General features: G+C 37.0%; 2 protein-coding genes across 13 annotated transcripts in view; one reads left to right on the top strand and one right to left on the bottom strand.

Annotated features, from left to right (window-relative positions):
• Window positions 1-7,576, bottom strand: part of PIGN (phosphatidylinositol glycan anchor biosynthesis class N) — a 122,841-nt gene extending 115,265 nt beyond the window's left edge. The window contains exons 1-2 of one of the 3 annotated variants that reach the window (XM_082352980.1): window positions 7,448-7,576; window positions 5,245-5,395 (exon numbers count right to left, since the gene is read on the bottom strand). The gene's annotated coding sequence lies outside the window, so the exon portion shown is untranslated. Of the gene's footprint in view, window positions 1-5,244; window positions 5,396-7,277 lie in introns of all 3 variants that reach the window. The other 2 variants (XM_082352979.1, XM_082352981.1) reach the window with 2 other exon arrangements.
• A 78-nt stretch (window positions 7,577-7,654) lies between these two features.
• RELCH (RAB11 binding and LisH domain, coiled-coil and HEAT repeat containing) overlaps window positions 7,655-15,383 on the top strand; it is a 122,228-nt gene continuing 114,499 nt past the window's right edge. For all 10 annotated transcript variants that reach the window (XR_014233821.1, XM_082352973.1, XM_082352972.1 and 7 more), the window contains exon 1: window positions 7,655-8,430. Coding sequence is in view for 9 of the 10 variants with exons in the window: in XM_082352973.1 (XP_082209099.1) it covers window positions 7,911-8,430 (520 nt within the window). In the remaining variant the exon portion in view is untranslated. The remainder of the gene's footprint in view (window positions 8,431-15,383) is intronic.

Raw genomic sequence — 15,383 nt, 5'->3', positions numbered from 1 at the left:
TGATGTATGGCCAATAGAGGGTTTTCCTCAGCTAGGAGACACTAGATCTGTGTGCTGAGGAATGATTTCAAATGTAGAAAGAAATTAACGCTGCAACAGAAACGTGGAGTAACTGCAGGAGTTAAAAATCCTTGTGAAAGCAAGAAGAGCTGGAGCCTAGAGCACAGTGGAGCAGCTGGACCACGCTGTTGTGCCTGGGACACCCCCCCCCCCCCACCCCGCTTTGGGCACTGGAAGTCTTGCATCCAGGGAAACCGCTCAGTTCCAAGTGAACTATCTCTGGGCTCTTCAGCTGGCTCTTCCCACGGCGGCCTCCTTCTTATTTTTCACACCATCTTCTCAAATGTCGCCTCCTCAAGGTTTCTACACCACCCTAAAGTAGACCCTTTCTTCATTTTCCCTGATTTAAACAATGACACGCTCTGTATTTATTGTTGAAATTTACTTAGTGATCCTCTTCCACTGGAATATAAGCCCCATAAGGACACAGATTGATATCTTGTTCACCACTGTTATGTCCTACCTACTGAGAAAGTAGGTGCTCAATCAATGTTTTTTAAGGAACTTATTAAAATGAATGGCAAAGTAATTTTGGCTAAAATGAATCCTACTTCAACAACATTTATTCAAAACCTACTATTTTGCAAGTATTATGCTCAGCAACAGAATTAGAAAAGTGAATAGACATGGACCACACGTCCGTGTTGAATACGCACGACCACATGTTTTAGGAGGACCACAAAGAACGAGGCAAAGAACCCAGCCAAAGCAAGGAAAGACTTTGAAGATATGTGGGATATTAGGCAATCAAAAGATGTATGCAAAAATACAATATCTAGTAGCCCACTTTTCAATGCTAACAAGGAGCCCTGTGATAATTCTTTCAGATCCAAAAAATTACCTACTAATGTATGTTTTTAACCATTTTTTTAATATATGCATATTAAATAAAAATTACCACTAGTTCATACAATTGTTTTTCTTTTGAGTATAAGGGTTCTTGTTATAATACATTCCACTTATTTAGAGTTAATTATTCTAAGGTCAATAGTCTTACTAAATTTTTTCTGACGCACTCTAATGAATGGCATCTATTTTTAAATTTTTCAATCAACTTTATTAAAGTATAATTTATATACAAAAATGGACATTTTACATTTTATAAGTTTTGACCAATATATACACTCATATAACCAACCACCAGAATCAAGATATAGAATATTTTTATCATTCCAAGAAGTTCCCCCATGTCCCTCTGCAGTCAAACCCCATCCCCACAGCTCTGACCATGAGCAATCACTGCCTTCTGTGATGCAAGATTAATTTTTAGCATTCTAAAGTGTCACTGAGATGGAATCATGCAGTATGTACTTTACTGTATCTGCTTTCATTCAGTATTACATTTTTGAGATTCATGCACGGCTGTGATTCAGTTGTTTGTTCCTTTTTAATACCGAGAAGGATCCATTGTATGGATATACTACAAATTGTTTATCTATTCACCTCTTGATGGATATGTGAGTTGTTTCCAGTTTTGGGCTATTATAAAGAAAGCTTCTATGAACAGTAAATGACTTTGTGAATATATGCTTTCATTTCTCTTGAATAAATATGCAGAATTAGAATTGCTGGGTTAAATGGTATGCAGATGTTTAAACATATAAAAAGAACTGCCAAACTTTTTCCAAACTGTTTAACACACCTACAAGCAATGTCTTTAAGTGTTTTAAAACTTTATTGACAATCTATAATTTGGCTATAAATGTCGTTTTAGAATTTACTTTTATAGTAAGTATAATGTGCTTTATAATTTCTTATATATTGTTATAATGTTTCCCCCCACTCTTGAGTATATTCAATTACAGTTAGTTAGTGGGAGTGTAGTGGTAACCTACTGTGGTTTTAATTTACCTTTCCCTGATGACCAATAACGTTGAGCAACTTCTCATGCATTTAATGAACTTTTTTTAATCCTCTTTTTTTTCCCTTTTCACTTTTTAAACAGTGTTTTTCAAATAGCAGTACTTTTAAATTCTGATTAAGTTCAATTAATTTTCTTTTGGCGATTGTATTTTGTGTCCCACCTAAGGAATTTTTGTAAATGACAACACTTTAGTATAGATTTTTAACATTTTTATTTTCAAACAATTCCAAATTCAGAGAAAAATTGCAATAGTGGTATGAACATCCATACACCCCTTAGCCATATACATCTAACGTTAACATTTTTCCCACTTGCTTTATCATTTTCTCCCTCTTGCCTCTCTGGTCCCTGTCTCACCTCTTTAACTTACCCCTCCCATGTGTGCGGGTGGGAGGTTTGGCGGGGGTGTGTGTGTCACATAATATTGTTTCTGAACCATGTGAAGATAAGTTACATACACTATGGCCCTTTACCCCTAAATACTTCAGTGTTTATTTCCTGAGAATAATGATATTCCCATATATACCTACAATAGAGTTATCAACTTCAGTACACTCAACGTCAGTATTTTTATCTAATCTACCATCTATACTCCAAATTTTTGAAGTGTCCCAATAATATTCTTTATAGCATTTTTATAGCTTTATTGAGGCATAATTGGCCTATAATAAGCTGTATATATTTAAAGTGTATAATAATTACAGTCAAGATAGTTAACATACCCATAACCCTCAAAAGTTTCCTCATGCCTCTGTGATTCATCCCTACATATTTCATTTTTGATATTATTGTAAATGGTATTTTTTATTTCAATTTCCCCTTGGTAGTTCTTAAATTACCACTGATTTTTATACATTCACTTTGTATCCTGCAACACTGAAAAATTATTAGTTATAGTAGCTTTTATGTAGGTACCTTTTGATTTTCTAAAGAGATAATTATGTCACCTGTGAAAAAAGGACTTCTTAGCAATCTATACTTTTTTATTTATGTCTCACGCTTGTACTGTCTAGGACCTCTAGTATAATGTTGAATAGGTGTAGTAACAACAGAAATCCTTGCCTTGTTTCCAGTCTTAGGGTGAAAGTTGTCAGTTTTCCAGGTTTTGTAGATTCCCTTTCTTAAGTTAAAGAAGTTCCCTTTTACTCTCAATATGCAAAGAGTTTTAAACTGTGAATGTATGCTGGATTTTGTCAAATGCTTTTGTTCCATCTATTGAGATGATCATGATCATTCGGTTTTTCTCTTCTAGTCTCCCAATGTGGTGAATTACGCTGATTGAATTTCCAATGTTAAACCAAGCTTGCACTCCCAGAATAAACCCCACTTGATCATTAAGTATTATCCTTTCTATATACTATTGGATTTTATTTCCTGAAATACTATTTAGCATTTTGAAGTAATATTTATTAGAGATATTAGACTATAATTTTCTTTTTTCTCTGGTTTTGGTATCAGACAATGCATTGGGAAGTGCTGTTACCTCTTTTATTTTTTGGAAGAGTCTGTGTAGAATTTATATTATTTCTTCTTTTCTTGTGTGACAGAATTCACCAATGAAACCAATGGCTCAGAGTTTTCTTTGTTGGAAGGTTTTTAACTATAAATTCTTCATATACAGAGAGATGTTACGATTATTTACTACTTGTTGAGTGAGTTTTGGTAGCTGTATCTTTTAATTTGTCCATTTGTCCATTTCATCCAAATTGTCAAATTTATTATTCCAAAATTATTCATAATATTCTATTCACTTATCCTTTTTTCTGTCCTCTAGCTCAGGACCCCATCTATCAGGTATCATATTTAGTTATGCAAAGTAAGCCATTTTTCAAGTACTTAATTCATTTCAGTTAGATCTTAAACTCTATTTACAACTAAAGTACATACTGTATATATCTAGATGTACAGAAGCTCACACTGATTTAAATACTCCTCTTTACCATGGAAACCTGAGTACTCTCCTTTTCATGCTGATAAATAAGGAAATATGTATACCACTTCTCACTTTCATTTGTATTTACAAATAACTCCCTGGACTTATGTTCTTTCTTTTCTCCATTGCTATTACACAACTCTTAAAGTTTCAAAGTTTATGTGTTAAAGGATAATACAAATTTTCCATTACCCAAAACCTTATGGAAGTAGTGAAACAAAAATTGTGTTTGAGAACTTTGACCCTGAAGCTGTAACAGCCAACATAAAAATCTAGCTGTGTTATATAGTGACAGTGGGCTCCTAGTCAAGTCCCTACCTTGCACTCTCAAGCATCACTTCCTCAGGGACTATGCAGTCCAAATCAGAAGCCAAAACCTTTACTTCAGTTTACAATTATATGGCTATGACTCTGACTATTTGTAGTAATGTCTGTCTCTATCATTTAAAGCTGATTCCAGGACAGCAAGACAGGCCTTCTCCAGCACTCCTCACAGTCCTGGGCACTTACTAAGGACTAATAAATGACTTACAATTATCATTTCAAAGGTAAATGTAATATGCAGGATAGCCACTAGAGGCTGCCTTGTTTCTCTATTTATTCCTCCTCCAGAACATACGCATGAACTGTGAAGATTCAGGATCCTTATAAACAACCACAACAACTTTTATGTTTAAGTCATTTACCATACATAAAATTTCGGTGATTCCAAAATATCATTCTTCACACGCTACTTATTTTATTATTGCTAAGCACATGTAATTAAGCAATATTATTACTTAATATTTCTGTTTTTAAAAATCACTTTTTATTCAGATTTAGTGAAAAAGAAAACTTTGTCATGGATGAATCATTTGGAAACCACCAAAATAAATGAATAATTACTAAAAATTTTAAAATACACATAACCATGTATCAATAAAAGTTATTTAGCTCATATCTGTGGGATGTTTACCACATGCTGAAAAACAATGTTACAAAATTAGAATGCATAAAAATGTATAAAAAGTTAGATACTTATAAAACTTTAAGTCAATGAAAAACTTGCATTTAAAATATTACTTGTGGTTATTTTAAGACTACTAAAGCAAAAAATAATGTTTTAAACATGAAAATGATTTAAGTGCTTGGAAAAAAGCGATCTTTTATATCTTCATCACTAAGATACAAACTTCAATGACTATCTATATTATTCAGTGAAACATTAGCTGTAAAGACCAAATTAATGCAGATCTTGCTAAGTAGAAAGAGAATTTCTCAACAATATTAACAGCAAATTATTAAAAGTAGAGATCAGCAATTATTAATATTCTAGTATGTGCTATTTCTTAAACATTTTTAATTGGTAAGTAAACCTCTATGTATTGTGGAAGAGAAAAGTACTTACTGAGAAGACTGGCCAGTTGATTTGTCACGGGCTTGGAAGGTCACATGAACAAGTCCATGATTATAGGATACGAAGTAGAATCAGGAAACTACAGACGTGTTATAGGAAGCCAATCATGGAAGGACTTCTACATCCAACTTCTTACGACTCTCTGAGGAAACATATTTTAAATCTATTGATATTTTCAACTTTCATTTTAGAAATCAGACCTTAAATTAAAGATATTCCCTTTGGGGCCACCTTAATTGCTTTTTCTGGCTGTAGCTACTAAACAATTGACAACGGGTTTGTTTTGCTTTATTTTTTAAAGTCTGTCAAATGTTCTCCATATACTAGTATTACATTAATTGATAACTGACTATAACATTTATTGTGTACTAGGTACCAGGTACGGTGACAAGCACATTCCTAATTCTATATACTTTCAGTATCCCCTCGACAGATGAGGGCTGAGAGAAGTAAAGTAACTATTTAAAAGTCTCACAGCAAATAATTGGCAGAACTGGGATATGAACTTTAGGCTCTTCAACCTAATAAGCACAATTCTCTAAGGGAAGACCCTAAGTGCAGGGACCCTAAATACAAAAGATTTCTAAAACTCCCCACTACAGAGATAGAAATATTGTACTATACAAACAACCCATTTCTAATCATGCCCTTTCCATGCCATTCCCTAATCCCTTCCATTCCTCCATTCCAGAAATTGGTTCCATTTTCAGTCTCTCTGGCAAACTCAATAAGGAGCAGCAATCCTTTTAGCTAAGAAATATGTAACAGCATTGACTAGTTTGATATTATTTTTCTGAGATTCAGGATTTTTTTTCCCATGCTTTTCTTCAATATACGGCTCACACACAAAAAAATTTAGAATTCAAACATTAGGAGCTAATGTTCTACAAAAAAATACTTCGAATTCTTAGTATTAATAACATCAAAAACAACTTCTACCAAAAACAAAACGAAAAACCCAAAGCCTCATTCAAATGAAAATTTTAGTTTACTGAGCCAGGGTAAACTGAAATTAAAGCCGACATTTAACTGTTGGCATACATTGACATGTAAACCAATAACCTGACCTAAGGCTATATAAGAACGCTATATTTTTATTTTTCCACAGACCTAAAGGAGATACTTTACTGCTTCAATGTAACATAACTTACCTGATAACATAATTATTGCCACCTCTATTTTGGTGCTTAAAGGAAGAACCTATGCAGAATGAGAGGGAAATCTAAAAGTACAAAAGTGGCAAACTTTGTATACTGTGCTAACATTTTTGTATACTGTCCAATATATATATACTGTCCAAGGTATACAGTATACTGTATACTTTGTATACTGTCCAAACTTAGTATACTGTGCTAACATTTGATAAAGGATATCAAAACTGTCAAAAGCAGCCAAGTTTGAAAACAATTTCTCGGTTCCACAGTCAGTACCTTGACTCCAGCCTAAATGTACAAGTCAGAAATGTTGCAAGGCATAGCGGAGAAAGAATGGCTTTGGACATGAGAACTGATTTTAGTTCCTTTGAATACTTATTGATGGAGTTGACTTGACCGGGTCATTGAACGTCTCTAGAATTAAGTTTACTTTTCCCTCCACTGAAGGACTGCATTTGATATTCTGAGGCATCCCTGTGTATTAAATCCTGAGATCCTAACAGTTTGCTATTGAAGTCGAGGCTATCAGGGTATTCTCTGATCCACGCAAATCCAAACCTCTGAGTTCCATTTACTCTCTCCATCTCCCACACCCCACCCTATGGCATCCTGCCCTATCACTACTAACTCGGTGGCGAGAAGGCGCTCTCCTAGGCCTCCAGGGCAAACGGGCACACGGCTAGGAAGGCAAGGAAGAGAAAGGAAGCCACATTCTGACTACAGCCGCTGCCCTGGGCACTTGCTACACGTGCGGAGAAAATGTCATCAACTGGCGGCACACAGCAGAAAAAGTGAAACGTGCTAAGGAAAAGTGAAGCAGCTCGGCGGCGGGCGTGACCGCACCTCTCCCCCACTAGTCCCGGACTTTACCTGGGTTTATACAGGTCAGGCCTGATCTCAGGAATGAGGCCTCCTCACCGCGAAGGCGGGACCCAGCTCGAGGTCAGAGTTCCCCTCTGTTCCCGAAAGGACATCCAAGAGAATGTTCCTAAGCCACCATCAAAACCGCTCCTCAACCACTGAACGCCCCTGACACTTACCTGGCCAGAAGCTGCTCTCGCGATAATTCTTGGGTCAGCCCTCCGTAACTCCAGTCCCCGCCCCCTATCTCATTCGGCCAATCAAAAAGGAGTGGGGCGGGATTTTTGTCTTGGAGCGGGGAGCGGGGCCCTCTATCTTTGCTCACTAGTGGGGAGAATGGGCGGGGTGGGGGCGGGGCTGGGGCGGGGAGCGGGGGCACGGCACGCGCCATTTCTCGCGAGACTGGGGACCAGGAAGACGCCTGCAGAGCCGGGCTGCTGCTGCAGCTGTGGCTGAGGCAGCGGGTGGTGCTGCTTCCACACCGTTTGCCTCCGAGCCTGGGCCTGGTCTCCAAGTGAGGAGGCGGGACGTGGCCAATCCGGGGCCCTGGAGGTGCCCAGTGCCCGCTGAGGCTTAGTGGGGATTCAGGCTGCGGCCTGTCAGAGCCAGACAGGGAGGCGCCCACGCTCCTGACAGTATAAGATGGCGGCGATGGCGCCTGGAGGTGGTGGCGGCGGCGTGAATCCATTCCTCAGTGATTCGGACGAGGACGACGACGAGGTTTCAGCGACCGACGAGCGGCGGGCAGGACTTCGGCTGAGTTCCGGGGTCGGCCTAGATCCTGGCTCTGCGGACTCGCTATCGCCCCAGGATCCCGTGGCCTTAGGGAGCAGTGCACGGCCAGGGCTCCCTGGGGAGGCGTCGGCGGCTGCGGTGGCACTGGGGGTCACCGGGGAGACCCCGGCCCGATTGTCAGTTGATGCGATCGCGGCTCAGTTGTTGCGCGATCAATACTTGCTGACCGCCCTGGAGCTGCACACCGAGCTGTTAGAGAGCGGCCGCGAGCTCCCTCGGCTGCGCGACTACTTCTCCAATCCCGGCAACTTCGAGAGGCAGAGCGGGACCCCGCCGGGGTTAGGGGCGCCGGGGATCCCTGGAGCAGCCGGCGTTGGAGGCGCAGGAGGTCGGGAGCCGAGTACTACGTCGGGTGGGGGACAGCTCAGTAAGTGAACAACAGCCCTGTCACTCCGGCTGGACTGTTGGGATTGCAAGGGGTAGTTGTGGGGAGGGGGTACTTCCGGGCGGGTACTGAGTATGAGGAACATTTTAGTTAAGAGAGTTGGGGCGGGGGGTGATGTTTTGCGGCGGAAGCAAAAGGATCTGGCAGTTACTGTTCTCTGCCTGCCTGCCTCCAGCTCTTGGCTGGACTTGCACCTGCTCCTGGCTCCACTCTTGGTGTCGGGATCTACTAAATAGCCAGCGTTCACTGGCTAGTTCACTGGCTATTACGTGACTCCAGAAGACTCCCTTGCAACCTTGGTTTATCGCTTTAATCCTTTTTCCGTTTTCTCCAATCCCCTGAATCACCACTACCTGGAAACAGTGTTCCTTAAATTGTTCGCAGTAATTGTTTGACTCAAAGTCAAGAGAGAAAAGAATAGGAAATTTCTCTCCACGAAGTCAGATCCACTTGAAGACCCTTTGTCTTTGGGGTGACTTGCTCACTCAAAAATTAGGTTTTCTGTTGCATAAAATTTGTTCTGTTTAAACTCAATTTAATTGCATTTCTGTTCCTTAATTTCAGTAGGTTTCCAAAATTACAGGAAGTCTAAGGAGCTGGCTAGGCAAGTTCTACCTGCAGTATATCTGCTGGTCTCACCACCTCACAGGCTTTTTTCTCTGCCTAAGTTAGGAATTAACTTTTTTTTTTTTTTATGGCTGTGTTGGGTCTTCGTTTCTGTGCGAGGGCTTTCTCTAGTTGCGGCAAGTGGGGGCCACTCTTCATCACGGTGCGCGGGCCTCTCATTATCGCGGCCTCTCTTGTTGCGGAGCACAGGCTCCAGACGCGCAGGCTCAGTAGTTGTGGCTCACGGGCCCAGCTGCTCTGCGGCATGTGGGATCTTCCCAGACCAGGGCTCGAACCCGTGTCCCCCACACTGGCAGGCAGATTCTCAACCACTGCGACACCAGGGAAGCCCAGGAATTAATTTTTTTACCTTGTTATAATCATTGTTAGCAGTATAGAGTAGTTGTTTACTTCATTCATCATATATTTATAAGCATTTCTTATGGCTTTAAAACGTGCTGTCAAGGATGTATGCTGTATTCCTAGGACCCACCCCTTTTGAGAGGCATCTTAGATTTTTTCCCTTATTAATGGTATGAGGTGTTTTTGTGTGTTATGTGAGGCCAACTGGAATTTACTAACAAATGTTAAATATACAATTTTAAAATTGTAACCCAATTGATTATTTTTTGTCTATACTTTTAAATGGTGCCAGAGACTTAAATTTCCTAACTTAGATGTAGTGAAAGTGCAAAGAGTGAACTTTCCATCAGGGTAAATACTGAGCATATTTCTCTCTTGAATATGGAATTTTCTCAGCAGGTGTAACTTCCTTGCTCAATATTATAGGATAATATTCCATTTCTGGAAACGATTTGCTCATTGCTGACCTTTAAGACCATAAAATGTAACAAAGAGCAGTGTAACAAAATTGTTAGGTAGTTTGGCTTTCTTTGTTTGGTTTCAGATTTTTGAACTATCTAATAATGATTTTCACCGGATAAGCTCTTACTACTTCCTCAAGACCCAGCTCAAATGTCATCTTTGTAAATGTTTCCCACACTCTCCAGGCTTGGTTGTTTGGTTCTTTCATTGTACTATTTTCAAACCTCAACCGTTGCTTTTAACTTTTTGTATTTGATTTGTTAACAGTATCATTTTTCTCCATTAGATAGTCACTTCTTGAGGGTCATCTTTATATTCCTCACAGTTTGTACAGTTCCTGGCCTGTTGTTGAACATAATTAAATTGCATCTGCTGTGTTTTTCTACTATATAAATATAATGAAATGGGTTATTCCTTACTTCATAACTTTATTTAATTTAAAAGAATTTATTATCCTATTCACCCTACCTTATTATGGCGTGATATCACTGTTTATAGTGAAAATGTCTCTTAAAAACCTTTTGTATACAAATATATTTATAATTTAGACTAAATATTATAGAGGTGTTTTAGAGTAAAAATTGACTTCTGAATGCCTTTGCATTATACATTTTTATAGTTTCTTGAAATAACTTAAGTCCTGTGATCAAAAATCAAAATTTAACTACTATCAAATATTCATCTGCAGTTGTGCTTTTCTATTATCCTCATTTAATTGGACCTGTTTTGGGTATAACTCAAAAGTATATAATTAGATAATATATTTTAGATAATGTATTTTCAAGTTAATACAAAACAAATGAGCAACAGGGAAAAAAAAATCAAAATTATCCATAATCCAACCAGTGGTACTTGCCTTTTCTGTCTTTTCTATCCATATAATTTAAAAAGCAAAAATTGTTTTAAACTGTTTTATATAGCTTTATATTAGTTGACAGACACTGTAATTTTTACCATCAACTTTGAGATAAAATTGCATACAATAAAATGTGCCCATTTCAAGTGTACAGTGTGATGAGTTTTGGAAAACAAATTATTACTACAAATAAAATATAAAACATTTTTATTGTCCCCAGAACTCTTTCATTTTCTTTTGCATTCAATATCCCAAGACCATCACTGACCACTGTAGAACACAATTTTCCAGTCTTGGCCTAGGCACTATCGAAACTTTGGGCCTGATAATTCTTTGTTGTGTTAGTGTCCTCTGCATTCTAGAATGTTTAACAGCATCGCTGCCCTCTCTGTCTGCTAGATACCAGTAGCAACCACCCTGACCCCATTCCCTAAGTTGTGACAATCAAAAAATGTCACCAGCACTGTCCAAGAAGGGGAGGGCAAAATTTCCCCAATTGAGAACCACTTCCTTAGTTAAGTTTTGTCTATTTTAAAATTTCATATAAATGCAGTTCCGGAGCATATAGTCTTTTCTGTCTGGCTTCCTTTGCTCAGTAAAATGTTTTTGAAATTTATCCAAATAATGTTTTTATGTGTATTAATAGTTCATTCCTTTTTTGGTTTATCCATTCATCTGTTAGCCATTTGTGTTTTTTCCATCTTTGGCCTATATGAATAAAGCTGCCATGAACATTCTTGTATAAGTTTTACATGGACATATGTTTTCATTTCTTTTGGGTAATACCTAGGAATAGAATTGCTGGGTCATATACTTAGTATATATTTAAATTCGTAAGAAACGGTCAAACTGTTTTTACAAAGTGGTTGTATCATTTAAAATTTCCATCACCAGTGTATGAGAGTTTCAATTTCTATACATCCCCCAAACACATGGTATTTTCAGGCTTTTTATTTAACTCATTCTAGTGAGAGTGCTGTGGTATTTCATTGTGGTTTTAATTTTCACTTCTTGAGGGCTAGTGATGCTGAGCTATTTCTTCTGAGCTTTTTGCCATTGGGTGTGTGTGTGTGTGTGTGTGTGTGTGTGTGTGTGTGTGTTGCCATTAATGTATCTTTTGTGAAATGTCTGTTCCCAGCTTGTTATTGAGTTATAGTTCTTTATATATTCTGGACCCAAGTCCTTTATCAAGTATGTGTTTTGCAAATTTTTTCTCCCAGTATGGTTTGCCTTTTCATTTTTTAATAATGGGTCTTATGAACAAAGGTTTTTAATTTTATCAAGTCCAGTTAATCGGGTTTTTTCCTTAATGATTCGTGCTCTTTGTGTCCTAAATAAGAAATATTTGCCTATCCTAAGGTTGCAACAATTTTCTTGTGTATTTTCTTCTAGAAGTTTTATAGTTTTAGCTTTTAAATTTAGGCCTATGATGGCATCATAAAAAGAAGAAATATTTCTTAAATATTCCTCCTATAAATGTGCAGATATTTATAGCACAAACTTTAGTATAGCTTAAATGCAAGTGCATTGTGTATGTCAAAATATCAGTGCACTTAAATGTCTTAATACAGTCAGAAAATAGATAAATGCTAAAATAAGTCTGTAAAACTGTGGTTAGTACCATGTTTTGAAGATTTTGACTAAGCTCCTAATCACACAAATTCTGTTTTAGAGATTCTAAGGATGAATCCTTCTTTAGGACCAGACTACTGTCTGTTTTAAAGTCCTCTGTGTTCAGTTCTAGCATGTCAGCTGTTGCTAGTTGGATTATGACTTTATAATACTCAATAAATACTTTTTGGTTCATTATAAACAGTATAAAGATTGATAGTATGGATTATCTAAAACATTAAATTATTTTTATTTGTTTTTATGTATTTTTTGATTGATGTGTGTCTGATCTGAAAATTCATAATACTTCGGAATAATAGATGTGTAGTCAAAAGTAGTTTTCTTTAAGGATGTCTAAAAGCAATTTAATTTTGTAAGATTTACTAATTCGTTTACCCAAAAGTCTGTTGACCTCGGTTAATACTAGTATAGTGGTGGTTTTAAAATACTGTAAGAAGTCTTCATACTATATTTAATCTTTTTTTCTTGATTAGAAGAGTAGTCTATATTTATAAAACATTCAAAAATTAAAAGAATTATAGCTTTATAAGTTTGATGTTTTCAGTAGAAGAATTTAAAATGAGCTCTAATGAAGTCTCAGTGTTTGATAAATTGTTGCAGCATCATTTTGATGTTCCTACTAGATCCATTTGTTAAACTAATTAGATCTTTTGTATTTCGTTTTACTTGCTTGAATATATACACACATTAATTATATATTTTCCCCTGTATTTTTGCCAGTTGAGCCAATTTGGTAATTGTTTTGCTTTCCAATTAGACTGCAAGATAAAAGTTGTGCCAATGCCATTGATTAGCACTGAACAGATTGTAGTATCTTATCCTGAGGAATGCTGGTTCCACTCTAAGCCTTAGAGTTCTAATCAAAATTGGTCTGTAATTGCTTAGGATGAGCCAGTTCTTTGTAGAGACAGTAGGTGGTCACATAACTTATGCCTTTCAATGATGGATTTCTTTTATTCTGTATTTATCATGCTTTCAAATTTTTGTAAGGCTGCTTATCAGGAGGCATTTATGATTGAATTTAATAATTTAACTTGTGAGCCTACAGACTTCTTGAGTCACCTTTCTCCTTTTTAAAATTTTCTGTTTCATTACCTTGCCTATCTTTTCTCAAAACTCTGAAAGAGTACGTATCTCACTGTGCTCTGTTCCTTTCTTAGTATCACCTGTGCTATATGATTACCATCTTCCAGAGTTCCCATCTCTTCTGCTTTACAAAGTACGGTAGTTCCTCCCTGTTAGGTTGGAATTGGGTTTAGTGCTTCCTCTGGCTTCTAACAAGAGAGTATCAACAGAATATTTCTAAAATTTATTAGGTTCACTGCTTTTAGCTGAATGAGACTTCCTACTATTGTCTGGACCATATAGATTCCTAAATTTATCTCTTACATGACTGTCATTTTTTTGCCTATGCCTTTCAGTAGCTTCAAACTTATTAATTCTTGTGGAAATTTCGTCAGATATTTTCATTGCCTAGAACAGTGACGGGTATAGTTGGTATTCAATATTTTACATTGATCAATACATTTATTAAACTGTGATCAGCTAAGGGTTGTAGGAATCCAAAAGAAGTTTAGTGTATGTCCTTGAGTTTATGTTCTTGATGGAGAGGCAAGAAAATGAGGGTAAAGAGAAGATAATGTTTATTTTATGTTTTGCCTTGTTTAAAACATCATCTGGGAACGTGCTTACTATTATCTGGCTCACCAATTAATAATAAAGAGATTTTAAAATGCAGTATGATGTTTCAAGCCATTGTGGTACATAGTTTAAAAGGAAGCAAGATAGGGGCATTAATCAAGGGAAACAGGCCTTATTTCTGTCAAAAATTAAACTTACACTTTCTACTTTAGGGGTGATCTTCAGAATGTATGCTTATCTGTTTCTTTGCTTGTTTTTTTAAAAACATTTGTTGGAAAAAACCTTCCAGGATTAGTGTAATTTTCATTTTGTTTAGTATATTTAGGTCAGAAACTAAATTCGGTTAATTTGTTTTTATATGATGGCTTTTAATTGTGCCCACCCCCTTAACTCCCATGGTTTTAGGATGATTAACTGAAAAAGAACACTTATCTTAATCTAAAAATACAGTCTACTTATATCTAAATTACAAATATGGATTGAGAAGTATCTTAAATATTAATAGTCTATTTTTTTCTTTCAGGTAGTTGTTTTTATTGGCTTCTACCTATAAGTACTGTAAGAGTTGATGATAAAGTGTGGTTTCTAAATTATTTATACTAAAAACATACTTGTTAATGCTTAAGTGAATTATGTTTTGCTGTTTGGCCATATTTTGAACACAGCTCCTCTTGGGTTGATTTTCGGGGGTTTTGCGTTAGTTTAGGATTGATCTACTTCAACTCCCTTATCATATGAGTGTTTGTTTCAATATTACAATTAATTTTTTTTTGAGATCTAATTGTCATGTGACATGTTATTAGTTTCAGATGTCCAACATAATGATTTGATAATATGTCTATATTGTGAGATGATCACCACAGGAAGTTTAGTTAGCATCCATCACCACACAAAGTTACAATTCTTTTTCCTGTATGAGAACTTCTAAGATCTACTCTCTGAGCAACTTTCAAATACACAAAACAGTCTTGTTAACTATGATCACCATGCTGTACATTCCATCCCCAAGACTTATTTATCTTACAATTGGAAATTTGTACCTGCAGTTAATTTTTTTTAACATCTTTATTGGAGTATAATTGCTTTACAGTGTTGTGTTAGTTTCTGCTGTATAACAAAGTGAATCAGCTATATGTATACATATATCCCTGTATCCCCTCCCTCTTGTGTCTCCCTTCCACCCTCCCTATCCCACCCCTCTAGGTGGTCACAAAGCACCGAGCTAATCTCCCTGTGCTATGCAGCTGCTTCCCACTAGCTATCTGTTTTACATTTGGTAGTGTATATATGTCCATGCCACTCTCTCACTTTGTCCCAGCTTAGCCTTCCCCCTCCCTGTGTCCTCAAGTCCATTCTCTACGTCTGCATCTTTATT

The sequence above is a fragment of the Balaenoptera borealis genome, assembly GCF_965194805.1.
Source record: "Balaenoptera borealis genome assembly, chromosome: 14".
Classification (NCBI taxonomy): Eukaryota; Metazoa; Chordata; class Mammalia; order Artiodactyla; family Balaenopteridae; genus Balaenoptera; species Balaenoptera borealis.
The sequence above is the reverse complement of the archived record's forward strand: the minus strand, read 5'-3'. Positions and strand labels throughout refer to the sequence as shown.